Source organism: Cervus elaphus, chromosome 12 (genome assembly GCF_910594005.1).
Source record: "Cervus elaphus chromosome 12, mCerEla1.1, whole genome shotgun sequence".
NCBI classification, from domain to species: Eukaryota; Metazoa; Chordata; class Mammalia; order Artiodactyla; family Cervidae; genus Cervus; species Cervus elaphus.
Window position 1 is genome coordinate 33,199,976 of NC_057826.1, and position 16,478 is coordinate 33,216,453.

General features: G+C 38.0%; 1 protein-coding gene across 4 annotated transcripts in view; it reads right to left on the bottom strand.

Moving 5' to 3' along the window:
• Positions 1-11,704: 11,704 nt before the first annotated feature.
• Positions 11,705-16,478, bottom strand: part of PELI2 (pellino E3 ubiquitin protein ligase family member 2) — a 202,226-nt gene continuing 197,452 nt past the window's right edge. For all 4 annotated transcript variants that reach the window (XM_043918931.1, XM_043918930.1, XM_043918932.1 and 1 more), the window contains one exon: positions 11,705-16,420. In XM_043918931.1, coding sequence (XP_043774866.1) covers positions 15,854-16,420 — 567 coding nt within the window. In that variant the 3' untranslated portion in view covers positions 11,705-15,853. The remainder of the gene's footprint in view (positions 16,421-16,478) is intronic.

Sequence of the window (16,478 nt, forward strand, 5' to 3'; positions counted from 1 at the left end):
CAGTGTGTATGCCCAGAAGTGGGATTGCTGGGTCATATGGCAGTTCTATTTCCAGTTTTTTAAGAAATCTCCACACTGTTTTCCATAGCGGCTGTGCTAGTTTGCATTCCCACCAACAGTGTAAGAGGGTTCCCTTTTCTCCACACCCTCTCCAGCATTTATTGCTTGTAGACTTTTGGATAGCAGCCATCCTGACTGGCGTGTAATGGTACCTCATTGTGGTTTTGATTTGCATTTCTCTAATAATGAGTGATGTTGAGCACCTTTTCATGTGTTTGTTAGCCATCTGTATGTCTTCTTTGGAGAAATGTCTGTTTAGTTCTTTGGCCCATTTTTTGACTGGGTCATTTATTTTTCTGGAATTGAGCTTCAGGAGTTGCTTGTATATTTTTGAGATTAATCCTTTGTCTGTTTCTTCATTTGCTATTATTTTCTCCCAATCTGAGGGCTGTCTTTTCACCTTACTTATAGTTTCCTTTGTAGTGCAAAAGCTTTTAAGTTTCATTAGGTCCCATTTGTTTAGTTTTGCTTTTATTTCCAATATTCTGGGAGGTGGGTCATAGAGGATCTTGCTGTGATTTATGTCGGAGAGTGTTTTGCCGATGTTCTCCTCTAGGAGTTTTATAGTTTCTGGTCTTACATTTAGATCTTTAATCCATTTTGAGTTTATTTTTGTGTATGGTGTTAGAAAGTGTTCTAGTTTCATTCTTTTACAAGTGGTTGACCAGTTTTCCCAGCACCACTTGTTAAAGAGGTTGTCTTTTTTCCATTGTATATCCTTGCCTCCTTTGTCAAAGATAAGGTGTCCATAGGTTCGTGGATTTATCTCTGGGCTTTCTATTCTGTTCCATTGATCTATATTTCTGCCTTTGTGCCAGTACCATACTGTCTTGATGACTGTGGCTTTGTAGTAGAGTCTGAAGTCAGGCAGGTTGATTCCTCCAGTTCCATTCTTCTTTCTCAAGATTACTTTGGCTATTCGAGGTTTTTTGTATTTCCATACAAATTGTGAAATTATTTGTTCTAGTTCTGTGAAAAATACCGTTGGTAGCTTGATAGGGATTGCATTGAATCTATAGACTGCTTTGGGTAGAATAGCCATTTTGACAATATTGATTCTTCCAATCCATGAACACGGTATGTTTCTCCATCTGTTTGTGTCCTCTTTGATTTCTTTCATCAGTGTTTTATAGTTTTCTATGTATAGGTCTTTTGTTTCTTTAGGTAGATATACTCCTAAGTATTTTATTCTTTTTGTTGCAATGGTGAATGGTATTGTTTCCTTAATTTCTCTTTCTGTTTTTTCATTGTTAGTATATAGGAATGCAAGGGATTTCTGTGTGTTAATTTTATATCCTGCAACTTTACTATATTCATTGATTAGCTCTAGTAATTTTCTGGAAGAGTCTTTAGGGTTTTCTATATAGAGGATCATGTCATCTGCAAACAGTGAGAGTTTTACTTCTTCTTTTCCTATCTGGATTCCTTTTACTTCTTTTTCTGCTCTGATTGCTGTGGCCAGAACTTCCAACACTATGTTGAATAGTAGTGGTGAGAGTGGGCACCCTTGTCTTGTTCCTGATTTCAGGGGAAATGCCTTCAATTTTTCACCATTGAGGGTGATGCTTGCTGTGGGTTTGTCATATATAGCTTTTATTATGTTGAGGTATGTTCCTTCTATTCCTGCTTTTTGGAGAGTTTTAATCATAAATGAGTGTTGAATTTTGTCAAAGGCTTTCTCTGCATCTATTGAGATAATCATATGGTTTTTATCTTTCAATTTGTTAATGTGGTGTATTATATTGATTGATTTGTGGATATTAAAGAATCCTTGCATTCCTGGGATAAAGCCCACTTGGTCGTGGTGTATGATTTTTTTAATATGTTGTTGGATTCTGTTTGCTAGAATTTTGTTAAGGATTTTTGCATCTATATTCATCAGTGATATTGGCCTGTAGTTTTCTTTTTTTGTGGCATCTTTGTCTGGTTTTGGAATTAGGGTGATGGTGGCCTCATAGAATGAGTTTGGAAGCTTACCTTCATCTGCAATTTTCTGGAAGAGTTTGAGTAAGATAGGTGTTAGCTCTTCTCTAAATTTTTGGTAGAATTCAGCTGTGAAGCCATCTGGCCCTGGGCTTTTGTTTGCTGGAAGATTTTTGATTACAGTTTCAATTTCCTTGCTTGTGATGGGTCTGTTAAGATCTTCTATTTCTTCCTGGTTCAGTTTTGGAAAGTTATACTTTTCTAAGAATTTGTCCATTTCATCCAAGTTGTCCATTTTATTGGCATAGAGCTGCTGGTAGTAGTCTCTTATGATCCTTTGTATTTCAGTGTTGTCTGTTGTGATCTCTCCATTTTCATTTCTAATTTTGTTGATTTGGTTCTTCTCCCTTTGTTTCTTAATGAGTCTTGCTAATGGTTTGTCAATTTTGTTTATTTTTTCAAAAAACCAGCTTTCAGCTTTGTTGATTTTTGCTATGGTCTCTTTAGTTTCTTTTGCATTTATTTCTGCCCTGATTTTTAAGATTTCTTTCCTTCTGCTAACTCTGGGGTTCTTCATTTCTTCCTTCTCTAATTGCTTTAGGTGTAGAGTTAGGTTATTTATTTGGTTTTTTTTCTTGTTTCTTGATGTAAGCCTGTAATGCTATGAACCTTCCCCTTAGCACTGCTTTTACAGTGTCCCATAGGTTTTGGGTTGTTGTGTTTTCATTTTCATTCATTTCTATACATATTTTGATTTCTTTTTTGATTTCTTCTATGATTTGTTGGTTATTCAGAAGCGTGTTATTTAGCCTCCATATGTTTGAAGTTTTAACAATTTTTTTCCTGTAATTGAGATCTAATCTTACTGCACTGTGGTCAGAAAAGATGACTGGAATGATTTCAATTTTTTTGAATTTTCCAAGACCAGATTTATGGCCCAGGATGTGATCTATTCTGGAGAATGTTCCGTGTGCACTTGAGAAAAAGGTGAAGTTGATTCCTATTTAGATTTTTTCAAAATTTTATTTCTGCTCTTTACTTTCTAATTTTGAGCTCAATTTGTTCTCTAATTCTTTGAGGTATAAAATTAGGTTGTTTATTTGAAATATTTCTTTTAATGTATGCACTTACTGTTATGAATTTCATAATATGTAAATTTTGATTTGTTGACATTTCATTTTCATTTGCCCCAAGGTATTGTCTAATTTCTTTTTTAATTTCCCCTTTGACTCACTGGTTACTCAAGTGTGTGCTATTGCATTTCCACTTTTTTTTTGTTTTTTTTTTTTGGTAAAGTTTACTGTTTCCCGTATGTTGTATTTCCTAGTTTTATTCCATTACAGCAGGAAAAGATACTTAGTTTAATTACCGGTCTCTTAAATTTGTTGAGACTTGTTTTGTAATCTGACATGTGATCAATTTTTATTCTAATTTCATCATCTCTCATGTGAAAAACAGACAGAGATTAAGTCACTTGCCTGAGATTACATAATTAATTAGAGGTCACACAATTACCAGGAAGTAATACCTAACTCAATGCTCTTCCCACTGACCACAATGGGTTTGTTTTTTTTTTTTTCAGTTGTGTTGATTCAGGCTCAATTAATCCGGAAACCTTCATTTTCTAAAGCAAACTTCATCCTACAAATTTAGAAATAATAGCAGACTAAGAAATACATTTTAAGAATCTAACTACTATCAGTTGGTTCAGATAAATGAGTTCTCATTCAGTGGAATTGTTGGGCTGGAGGGACTTGAAATTTTGCTAGTTTATTGGATTTAATAGTATAGTTAGTAGTGCTTTAAATGTTCTTACTCTACAAGAAACTAACAGGAGAACAAATCAAATGCAACACGGAGTGGTAATCCATTTTGCTGTCCATTCAACCCATGAGGTACACTATTCCAAGTGAATAAACTAGTTCTAATAAACAGACTGAGACTTTGAGACTATCAAAAATAAATGCATTTAAAGTTAGGAACCATCTACCAGAGAGTGCTACATAATTGTCAATAGTCACAAGTATATATATAGTAAATACACACAAGTAAATATATAGTCACAAGTATATTTGCTAAATAATTCTTTTCATAAAGTAATATCATTGTGTGGTTACCAGCATAAAAACTATTAAAATATTTAAGTCAGAGCAGTGCATAAGCAACAATAGTATATTTATCTAAAGATTAGAGTTTAGAGCCACTTGAATAATAATAGCCAGTATTGGGCTCATGCTCACTTGTTTCATTTAAAATAAGTTATCTTGAGAATGTGTGATAATGGGTCCATAATGGCTAAAGCCTAACAATTAAAGCTTTCCTCAAGAATTTAAAATATATGAGGAAAAAATGGAGGTCTGTTAAATATGGAATGTACTAGACTGTTTGTCAAGGTTATAAAGCCTTCTTTGAAGAACAATTTCTAAGACTTTTAAGTTCTAAAGATGACACATTGAGAAATATATAAACAAATGAAGTTTAGCTGCTCACTACTTAAAAGCCAGTACTTGAGAAACCAGTGTTGGTTGGAAAGGAAAGGTTGCTTTATTTAGGAGGTTGGCAGCTTGTGAAGAAAGTGGACTTTGGTCCAAAAACCAGTTCCAAAGATTCTGCCTGACCATGACAGTCTTAAAAGAAGAAAGGGAAAGTTAATTTTCGTTAACCATTTGAGGGAAGGCATTAGTCTTCATCATCTTCCCCTGTGTGCAGATTTTCTTCTTATTAACCACCTGGTGGTGACATAACAGAGCAGTGTTCAAAGAATCTTGTGCTCAGCTTGAAGTTATCATCCTCCACCTGGTTGGGGGGGGGGGGTGGGTTTCATTCCTATAGGAGAACTCAAAGATATTTTTGCTGAGAAAGATTGAAGGCAGGAGGAGAAGGGGACGACAGAGGATGAGATGGTTGGATGGCATCACCGACTCAATGGACATGAGTTTGAATAAACTTTGGGAGTTGGTGATGGACAGGGAGGCCTGGTGTGCTGCAGTCCGTGGGGTCTCAGAGAGTCAGACATGACTGAGCGATGAAACTGAACTGAACTGTACAAAGCAGTAGTACCTTGTTATTTTTCCATGCTCTTAGAAATGCAATAGCTTGCATCTTCATCTGCTAATCGCAAATTCCCGGTCTTCCCACCCCCACCCCCTTGGCAACCAAAAATCGGTTTTCTATGTCTGTGAGTCGGTATCTGTTTCATAAATAAGTTCATTTGTATCATATTTTAGATTCTGCACATACGTGATATTTATGGATAATCTTCAGGTCCATCCATGCATTACTGTTTCTTGATTTTTACTCCTTTGTTTCTGCATTCTCTTGCTTCCCTGGTTAGCAACAGTGTGAACCTGCCCTTTGGAACTCAGGGGAAGTCAATGAAAGAAATGAAGCCTGTTTCCTACAAAAAAATAAACCGGGGACATGAAAAGTATTTGTATCTGGGAGGGTACCATAGGGTCCTGCCAGGTTTCACTTGCAAGGGAGCAATATATTGTAAACCACTATTGTTTATTGAGCAATTATGTACCATAGTGCCTATACTATGTTACCTTTACATCTTCACGGAGTTGAAGCCTATTACCACTTCTGTTTTATAGATGAGGAAATACTTGTCTGTTTAATGCAATGGATCTAAACAGCAGAACATTTACAGAATATATGCAGAAGTCAAACTCTGGGATTAAAAAAGGTTCCCTTCCAAGTTTTATTAGAAATATATCACTAAGTGATAGGAACCATAAATCTGTGAAATGTGCTGTGATGATACCCAGTTTACTGATCCACGACAAGTTTCATAATGTTAAATAACAATTTTGAAAACTCAGCAAGTTCCCAAAATTATTTTTAACTCTTAACTCCCTCAAACTAATTTCAGAGTTTTTGGAGATTTTTTTCCTTGTAACATAGAAATGGTTAAAGTATGTATTAAAGAAATCAGTCCTAAAGGAGAAGGAACAAAATTTAGAAGAGAAGCAGTGAAGTTGAGTAAGGTCCAGTCATGTGATAGAAAATGGAAGTTAGGATCACAGGGTAGGAAGAACACTTGACTGGTCAGGCCATTCATTCCCATTTCTATGTGGGGCCATACACCTCAAGTCCCTAGGAAACCATGTTGGGAGAAACAAAACCACAGAGTGGAATTAGTTATTTCAACCACAGAGGCATACAATCAACACAATCATTTAGCTGAAGAATTTCTCAAAGCATGGAACATGGATTACCTGCAGAGTCTTCTAAGCCACCTAGGTTGTCAAGTGTAAATTCCTGGAGAGACTGAGAACTAGAATATCAGCCTCTGTTGATGGGACTAAGGAATCTGCATTATAAGCAACATTTCTTGGCACTCTGATGTGAGCTTAAGTTTAAACATGGAATTAGGCAAAAAAGAAAGTCCGTTATACCTTTTTTAATAAGAATAGCCTTGATATTCAACTAGAACCTGTTTAAAAGATAAAAGAAGGAAGCAATTCTTAAGAATAGTCTCTTTGGGCATTCCAGTGCAAGTCCCACAATTGGCAATGGGTGTTTAGGGGGCCACAACAGTTTGAACATAGCTTTCTCAGGCTTACAGCTTTGGCAGCCATAACCATTGTGGTTTTATTTTGCCAGTCTTGGGCACATTTTGTGTCTCTGGGAAGGAGAACTTTCTTCTGCAGCTGTTTACTGAGAAACCCACTACAGAACATATAAGTCATCATGTTTCCCTCTGTTCCCAAAGCCACATTTCCTAATTTACATTAAAAAGTTCTTGTAATTAAATAACTAAGAGTAAGATCAGAATGAAATTGAAGTCACAATTAAGATTTATTTAAGTTTAGAAAGGATAAGCCTCTAAATATTAAGTGTTTCTCTCTAGGTGGTGGGATTATGAAGTTCATACTTACTAGGTGTTAATTTTTTTTTTTTTTTTACAGTGGACCTCTGTTGGCTTTTATTTTGGTTATAAAAGTTTTTGCTTTCAAAAACACCATTTTAAAGAAAGTCGATTTTGAGGTCTCAGAATAGCATTCTATTCTTAAAACAGCATTCTATTCATTCAGAAAGTGTTCTATTTTTTCATCCTGATAGCAAAAATAGGCAGTCCTTAAGAGTATGATGCTGTCTTGTAATTTTTTAAGTAGGCTTATGTATATATTCTCTTTAGCTAATGACCAGTGGAAGCAAGATAAAAAGAAATGATTTATGTTGTAAGACTTTGGAAAACATCTCAAGATAGGCAAAAACTTGAGGATCTTGAATATTTTTATCTCAATGACTAAGAAAGTATGTGGTACTATATTTTAATTTTATTGACGTGTAGTTGACTTATAGTGTGTTAATTACTGTTGTACAGCAAAATGCTTGTTATACACACACACACACAGAGTAAGACCTTGTTGTTTATCCATTCTATATATAATAGTGTGCATCTGCTAATCACAAACTCCCAATCCACCCCTCCCCCTTGGCAACCAGGAGTCTGTTCTCTGTGTCTGTGAGTCTGTTTTTGTTTCATAGATAAGTTCATCTGTGTCATATTTTAGATTCCACATATGAGTGATATCATATGATATTTGTCTTTCTGACTTACCTCACTTAGTATGATAATCTCTAGGTCCATCCTTGTTGCTACAAATCGCATTATTTCATTTTTTTTTTTATGGCCAAGTGGCATTCCATTGTGTGTATATATGCATATACATAGCATACCTTCTTTATCAAAGGTATGCTCAAACTCAAACTCAAATATCAAACTCAAAGACACCTTCTTTATCCATTCATCTGTTGATGAACATTTAGTTTGCTTTCATGTCTTGGCTGTTGTGGTTATTGTGCTTCTAGGACACAGGGGTGCATGTATCTTTTTGAATTAGAGTTTGGTCTGGATATATGTCCAGGAGTGGGATTATTGGATTATATGGCAACTCTATAGTTTTTTGAGAAACCTCTATACTGTTTTCCATAGTGGCTGCACCAATGCACACCCCTACCAGCAGTGCAGGAGGATTCTCTTTCCTCCAAAGCCTCCCCAGCATTTATTTGTACATTTTAAAATTATGGTTATTTTGACTCATGTGAGGTGGTATCTCAATGACTTCTATTTCTCTAATAATTAGTAATTCTGAACATGTGCCTTTTGGACATCTGCATGTCTTTGGAGAAATGTCTATTTAGGTCTTCTGCCCACTTTTTGATAGGGCTGTTTTGTTTTTTTGTTGTTGAGTTGTAGGAGTTATTTGTACATTTTGGAAATCAACCCCTTGTCACTGCATTATTTGCAAATATTTTCTCCCAGTCTGTAGGTTGTCTTTACCTTTTATTTATGGTTTCCTTTGCTATATGCTACTACAGTCAATTCTAGGAATCACAGTTTTCTAACATCTCTGAATTCAGTATATATCTTTTAAAAATTAGTTTTGACGTATAATTCACATAAGTCACCCCTTAAAAGTATAAAACTCAGTTGCTTTTTGTATATTCAGAGTTATGCAAATGTGGTCACTACTGTTACCACACACAAGTTCGTGTGCCTGATGCAGTGAGCCAAACAAACCAAAACATCAGAATCCGGAGCAGAGACAGTTCTGCTGCAGGACCATGCAAGGACGACAGGGTGGCTCATGATAAAAGAAAATAAAACTGCTGAGTTCTCTGGTGGTTTCTGGGAACAAGATTTTATAGGCATCATTTCAGGTGAGGGCTGCAGGGTGTGACTGGTTGGTAGTGAGGTAACAAGGTGGAGCTCAGAGAATCCTGGCTCAGCCGTAAGTTACCGTCCTCTATCCGGGTGGGGGACAGAGGATAGAGGATAGTTCCCTTAGTCCCCAATTAAGTAGTGGGGGCTTAGTTCCTGTAGAAGAACTCAAAGATATGTTGTTGTGTCTATTCCTTGAGGAGGAACCAGGACCCTGCCATGTTACTGCACTACTGATTCTTGACTTCTCCTTTGTTTCTGCATCCCCTCCCTTTTCTGATTAGCAACAGTCCGAACCCGCCCTTTGGAACTCAGGACAGGCTGAACAAAGCCTCTTTCCTACAAATTATAAACTGGGGACAGGAAAAGAAAGGATCTATACCCCAGAGAGCCCATAGGGTCCTGGCTTGGTTTCACAATTCTCTTCGGCACACACTAGGAATGAAAATGGGGCTTCCCTGATAGCTCAGTTGGGAAAGAATACTCCTGCAATGCAGGAGACCCCAGTTCGATTCCTGGGTTGGGAAAATCTGCTGGAGAAAGGGATAGGCTACCCACTCCAGTATTCTTGGGCTTCCCTTGTGGCTCAGCTGGTAAAGAATCTGCCTGCAATGAGGGAAACCTGGGTTCGATCCCTGGAGAAGGGAAAGGCTACCCACTCCAGTATTCTGGCCTGGAGTATTCCATGGACTGCATAGTCCGTGGGGTCACAGAGAGTTGGACACGACTGAGTCACTTTCACTTTTCAGGAGTGAAAATGCTGGGTCACAGGGTAACTGTCTACTTTACGTTTTGAGTAGCTGTAAACTGTTAGCTCCAAAGTGGGTGCTGTGTGAGTGCTTACGTCACTCAGTCATGTTCAGCTCTTTGCAAAATCATGACTGCAGCCCGCCAGACTCCTTTGTTCACGGGGTTCTCTAGGCCAGAATACTGGAGTGGGTAGCCATTCCCTTCCCCAGGAGATCTTTCCAACCCAGGGATCGAACCCTAGTCTCCTGCACTGCAGGCAGATTCTTTACCATCTGAGCCACCAGGTACCATTTTATAATTCTACCAACAGTGCATGAAAATTCCAATTTTTTTCAACACATTCTCAACACTTCTTACTGTCTTTTTGATTTTAGCTTGTTACCAAATCCAAGCTTTGTCTGTTTACCACATGACAGGCAAATAATCAGGAGATGAGCTATTGAGGCAAGGAACAGAACAAACAGTGACTTTATTCTAAAAGCCGGGCATCTGAGAAGATGGAACAAGTGTTTCTAGTCTTATCAGGGTCTGGATGCTAGTATCTTTTGTAGAACAAAGAGACGGACAAGGTGAGGAAGTAAAAAATGCCATAAGCCTTGCAGAATATCTTCTGGCTTAGCCAGCAGTGGGGGGAGAGGCTGGGATAACTTTTTTTTTCCTGCAACCTTTCACAAGTGGGCAAGGTCAGAATGTTTCCCCCAGAGCCAAACAAAGGTACCTTAGTTAAACTTTCTTGGGCAGAGGGGCAGGTTTCCCAGGGCAGGCCATTATGTATGCTTACAGCTTATAGACAACATCCTTTCAGTGATTATAGTAACAAAAGCAATGGAGAGCAAAGGTTAAAGTGAAACAGATCCAATAAGGAGTCAGGTTCTGTTCTTCCCTTGCTACTCTCACAGTGGGTATGAAGTGGTATTTTTCTGGCTTTTCACTTGCATTTCTCTGATACCTATTGTTCCTGGTAATGTGTACGTGCTTATTGGTCATTTGTATCTTTTTTGGAAAAATACCTATTCAAATCTTTTGACCATTTTTAAACTGGACCATCTGTCCTTTTCTTGATGAGTTATGAGATCTCCAGGTATTCTGGATACTATTTCCTTATTAGATATATTTCCAAATATTTTCTTCCATTGTATGGGTTGTCTTTTTACTTTTGACAAAGTGTAAAGGACAGTGTCCTTTGAAGCACAAAATATTTTAGTTTTGAAGTCCAATTTGTTTTCTTTTGTTGCTTGTGTTTTTGATGTTTAAGAACTCACTGACTAAGGTCACAAAGGTTTACTCTACTATAGTTTTTGCTCTGTCCATTTTGAGTTAATTTTTGTATACTGTGTGAGGAAGGGGTCCAACTTCATTCTTTTGCATCAAATATCTAGTTATCCCAGCTCCATCTGTTAAATACTCTTCTTTCCCCACTGAATAGTTCTCACACTCTTGTAAAATGGAATGCATCTCACAACTGTAACTGGTTATGTTTTTCTATAACCACATGGCATTTTAGATTTACTAAAGTGTTAGAATACTTAATCCTGAAATAAATGCCTATATAAATGTGTATTTTGGTGGGGGGGGGATGAAAAATCTATTTCCTTCAACAATACTTAGTCAGTTGTCAGTTGAGTCACTCAGTCGTGTCCGACTCTGCGACCCCATGAAAAGCAGCACACTGGGCCTCCCTGTCCATCACCAACTCCCGGAGTCTACTCAAACTCATGTCCATCGAGTTGGTGATGACATCCAGCCATCTCATCCTCTGTCATCCCCCTTTCCTCCTGACCCCAATCCCTCCCAGCATCAGGGTCTTTTCCAATGAGTCAACTCTTCACATGAGGTGGCCAAAGTATTGGAGTTTTAAGACTCCTTAAATATCAATGTGGTGAGGGAAAAAAAACTGTCATAAAGACCTTTTGTTATGAAAAGACATACTAGTTTCTTGGAGGCTTACACATAATGCTATGCTGTTAAAAAGTAAGTGAAGATTATCAAAAAGGTAGCAATGTGACTATAGTGGCCATGTAGAAAATCTATTAACTCTACAGGCCAAGTTAAATGCTCCTGAAAGTTAGATTTGACCATGATATAATGCCACAAATATAAACACCAATGGAATTTTTCAAATAAAAAAAAATTGAGATTTTCAGAATCTAGATTTAAATAGGTATTGTGCAGAATATAAAACAATGATCAGCTCAACTGTTTGGGATCAACCTGAAAGTTTGAAAAATGCAGAAGTCAAGTCTACTGTTATATATACTTCCTACTGAACGGTCTGATGAAGACAATGACTCAAAAAGATACCGAGATCCATTTAATAGTTTTTGAAGATTTTTTTCCTGTAAAATGGCTTGTATTTCCACAGATACAATAGTGAAGAAATAAACTTTTCAATTTGACATGAAATATAAAAGAACAGTTTTACAAATATATCCATAAAATTTAACTGCTCATAACACTATACATGGTAAATATGACCACCCTCTTAGCTTCTAGACTATTTAATACAGAGAAACAATCTGTCATCTCAGCTAAAAAGAAACAACTTCCCTTTCATCGAGTTTTTGTTTGTTTAGAAATAGTTAGAACTGGAAAAATATTTGCTTTTCCCTATCTTCCTCTAGGGATTCTGCATAAGGGTGAAAACTTGAGAGGATATTAGTTTTACTAAAAAGAAATACTGAACCTTCTGTTTTACTGCTTCAATAATGCTTACATTCTTTTAGAAAGGTTCTGGAGTTGTCTTACTGGTCTTTGACTGGGTCATAAAGAAATGATAACAGAGCCATGCTCTCCTTCTAGCACTCAAGGAGGAACTTCATACCCTCTGCCCATGAAGGCTAAACTGTGGGGATGTAAGAGCTACAGCCAAAAGAACAGAGCTGGATCCGGCTTAAAATCAAGATTCTGTTGTTTGTCTATCAGAAATTCCACTGTTACAAGGCAGGATTGCATGAAGCTGACAAGTGTTTTTTAGCCAGCATTAACAAGGTTGTGATCATATATCCTTTAAATCCAAAGAACAGAATGGATTTAAAAAGGAACACTGATCAAAATCATAGAACTGTAGGTAACAACTTTGTAACCTATGTTACACTTAAATTAAGAAGGAGAAAACATGCTCCTTTTTAAACCCTCAAAAAGTGCCCAAATAACAATACTGAGCTCCCAAACAGCAGGGGTTGAAAAAAAAAATTTTTTTTAATGTAAGCAAAAACAAAGCACTGAAGCTTTATGAAGAAGAGTTATCCTCAACTTTGCTAATATAGTAGATGTAATAACTTAAAAATAATTTCCTTACTGATCCTGGAAATAAATTCTACTACAATCATGTGTATGCCAGTTCCTGGCATATTTCTGCATCCAGATTCATTAGTCTCCTTAATGGAGCCCATCATTTTTCCAATGGCTTTCTCCTTTCTTTAAACCCTAGCCCTGAAATTCTATAACCAGTTATGTCACGTGGCTTCCCTGAGGCACAAAGGTACCAAACTCTATAATTAACTATCAAGGAATGATAAATATGCTATTTATATTAAAAGATTTTAATTCTTTTGGGCTACAGTTAGAAAAAAACACAGAAAGCATAATACTTACTCTGCCATGTGAACTGTAGCCCTTCTTGCAAAAAGCAAAACCAAATAAGGAAAATGTAGAGTTGCAGCATGCATGGCCTGGCAGCACCGATTAGTGATAATAAAAAAAAATTCCAGGCTAGAAAAATATTCAGAGTTGTATCTCATTAACTCTGAACTTTTTTTTTTTCTTTTTCTTCTTTTTTGGTAATAAACTGGCATAAACAATTGGGGGTGGGGTGGGGTGGAAAACTATGGGAATACATCACTGGGGTTTTTCTGGAAACGTAGTCATAAAAGGCATTTTGGTCAGGCTGAGATCAGGATAATTGGTCTGCAATTTCCTATGTATACACCTGGGAAGTGGGATCTGTCCTTGAATGTGATGTCAAGCAAGACATAATAACAGGCATGACCTCTGAGAAGTTACCTTTTCTGAACTATATGACTCTACTCTGAGCTAGAGTTCTTTATTCTCACAAATGAAATTGCTCTCAAATATGGGGGGTAGGGGGAGTCTCATTTATCAACGTTAAAAGATCTTACTGGAAGTGCCAAGACGAGCCTGGCTTCCTTCTACAGAGGTGCGACCTGGCTGTGGTTCCCCACGCAGGGGAAAGGGAACCTCACTTGGAAGTCAGAAGAAAAGATGTGGCAATAACAGAGGGTGGGTCACCGTTACCCGTTCCAAGAGCTTGTAATTTCTTACCCAAGTTCACTAAATGTCAAAGCTTTCAAGTTGGAACATAACTATTTTGGGGCATAGGCTGCATATGTAGAAGTACTAGACTTTAACTTCTATAGTCCTTGAAATAGAAAATTATATCAGATGGTAACTTTTTGGGGAAAAAAAAGTTTTTGATAGTCTTGCATCTAGAAAGGCTAGATATTACCTATTTATCTTACAAGATGCATTTTAGGGTATCAAGACTCCTCAAATCACCTTCTTCATATGGCAAGAAAAGGGACTGTGTGCTACCTGCATCATTTTGTGGAGCCTAAAGTGGCACAGATCACATTTGTAAAAGCTAACCATGGGAGACTCTGGGTATGTCAAAAGGCATTTGCTATTCTAGGCAATTTCATTTTTTTCTTTCATTCTCTGTCTGCAGGTTGAGCAAGCTATACAGAATACAGTAAGCTATCAATAAGGGGACTGTTGTTGGATTTTCACAGCACTTAAAAATTACCAAAACAAAACCACCTCATGATAAACAATAATCTCCACTAAAAAGTAAAGCTATTTGAAAACTTATAGGCTGAACTTTTTATATATTAAATCAACTTAAGCAGCAGCAATCAAGATGAATAGATCTTATCACGTTAAGGAAAAGGGCTTTCAAAATGGGTTAGAACAAATGAAAATAGGCAAAATATTTGCTAGCAGGCAAACCACGGAAAAATCCAATTAGAACAGGAATACAGTATATTAGAATCATATAAATTATTTATCTTTACAAAGGTTAAAAAAATGCGGCACGAATCTGCAATGGTCAATTTAAGAGGATGTTAATTTAAACAAAGTTGCTCCGTGTGGCAGGAATCTTTCATCCCAGCCAGCTCTGGCAGGGGCATGTCCTGAAGGCTCTTTGCATCATGAGAATGGTGATACACTGGTACAGAGCACAGAGAACGAACATCCAAGAATTATTATTCAAAAATGAAATGAAACTAACAGAGAGGGCTGGTGGAGCTCATATGAAATTCTGATTTAATTATTCCTCAGTAAACACTCATTTGCTCTCTTGAAATCAGGAATTTCAAACGCTCTCTGCAGATGTACCACTTGGTGTTGTGTATCTAATGATTACATTTAAATTTAGTTTGATTTGCAAACATTTTCAAAACTTACAGGGCTCTGTAAGCTGCAGTGGAAGGCGACAGATGGCAGAAGGGGAGCGAACAAAACTGACTGCATCGTTGTGTTATGTTGCTTTTAAGTTCACAGAATTTTGGCTTTCTTAAGAAAAACTTAGGAAACCCCAACAAGTGGTTTTAAAGAGCAAAACCTTATTTCTAATTACTCTTCAATTATTCAGTAAGCAAATGAACTTGATATTATATAACCTGGGCCATGTTTCCTGCTGCAATAATCACCCTCATTTAATGAATGTTTAATAAGAGTTACATTTTAATCAACCAAATAGCTCTACCCATGCAAGATGAGTTATCAGGGACACAGACCATGGCAGATCAAAAATAACAAAAGGCAGACCAAAAAGTTATAGAAAATTCTTTGTTTGAAATGCCAAGGGATTTGATGAATGTGTGTATAAAGTAATTAAATGCCACTGAAGTTAAAAAAAAAAAAATGACAACATATTCCCTCCCCTCAAAAGAAAAATAACAAAAGCCGCAGATTTCAAAACAACCACCTGTACTTAAGGTCTCCTGTCCCCAACATCATCTTACAGAGCCACTCTTGGTATCTAGTCAGATTCTAACCTGTATTAAGTATTTCCAGATAGGGCATGACTAAAACCTACACCACACAGCTCCGAAGGTTGCAATTAAGAGCCAACAACTTTTGAATACATTTCTTCTGGAGTTTTAAAATAGGATTTAAACTCCTGTCTCAGTTTACCAAAGAAACCCCAAGGTTGAAATGAAAGCATGGCATTTTAAATCCAATTGTTACAAAGGTATTACGGTTTAATCAAGCACACTTCAATGATGATGCCGCTGTTCTGAGCATGCAACGCACCACGGTTATGGTCAATGCCTGGCATGTTTCATCACCGTGCCCCTCTTTCTTCCTAGCTTCAGGATCCCCCCTCCCCCTAATAAACGGCATTATAAAAAGGTAAAATCTAGAGTGAGTGGCAAAATCTTCACAGTAACTTGTTAATAAAGTCGTCGCTGGCTCTTGAGGGCATCAATCAACTGGACCTTGGAAAATCAGTTTGATGCAGTTCTGCTCCCCAAGCAGCTGCGTGGCACAGAAAGGGCAGGCGGCATGAAAGGCGTGAGTTCCGTGAGGCAGCGGGATCTGAGCCCAGTATTTCGCAGACTTCTCTGAGCACACGTGTCCGCAAGGGGTGAAAGCGTGAGTGGGCGGTCCCGCGTCCACGTAAAAGCCCGCCTCGCAGCCGAGCCAGAGCGGCACGTAGGGGCCCACAGTCCTGCACATGGGGCACTCCCGCTCGTTGGCCTCCGTGTCGCTGCGGTGGCCCCAGTTGTGGTAGCCGTGCACGTGGCCGCAGCTGAGGTACGCCCAGGGCTGCTTTTCCTCCACCACCTCTTTCCTGTTGATGCTGGGGAAGGCTAAGGTGTTGAGCCCCACTGGACACTGCGGTCGCGCCGCGTTGATCTCCTGCCGCAGCGCTTCGATGTGCTTCTGGGTTGGGGTGTGAAAGAGGCCATCCGCCGTCCTCCAGAGCAGGGTGGCCCCGCACAGGTCGATGAGGGAACCATCCTGCAGGACGTTGGTCTCAGTTTCCACCTACAAGTTTGACAGACATGTCTTTTTAAAGCAAAACTTGGCAAATCTCTCTGGTGTT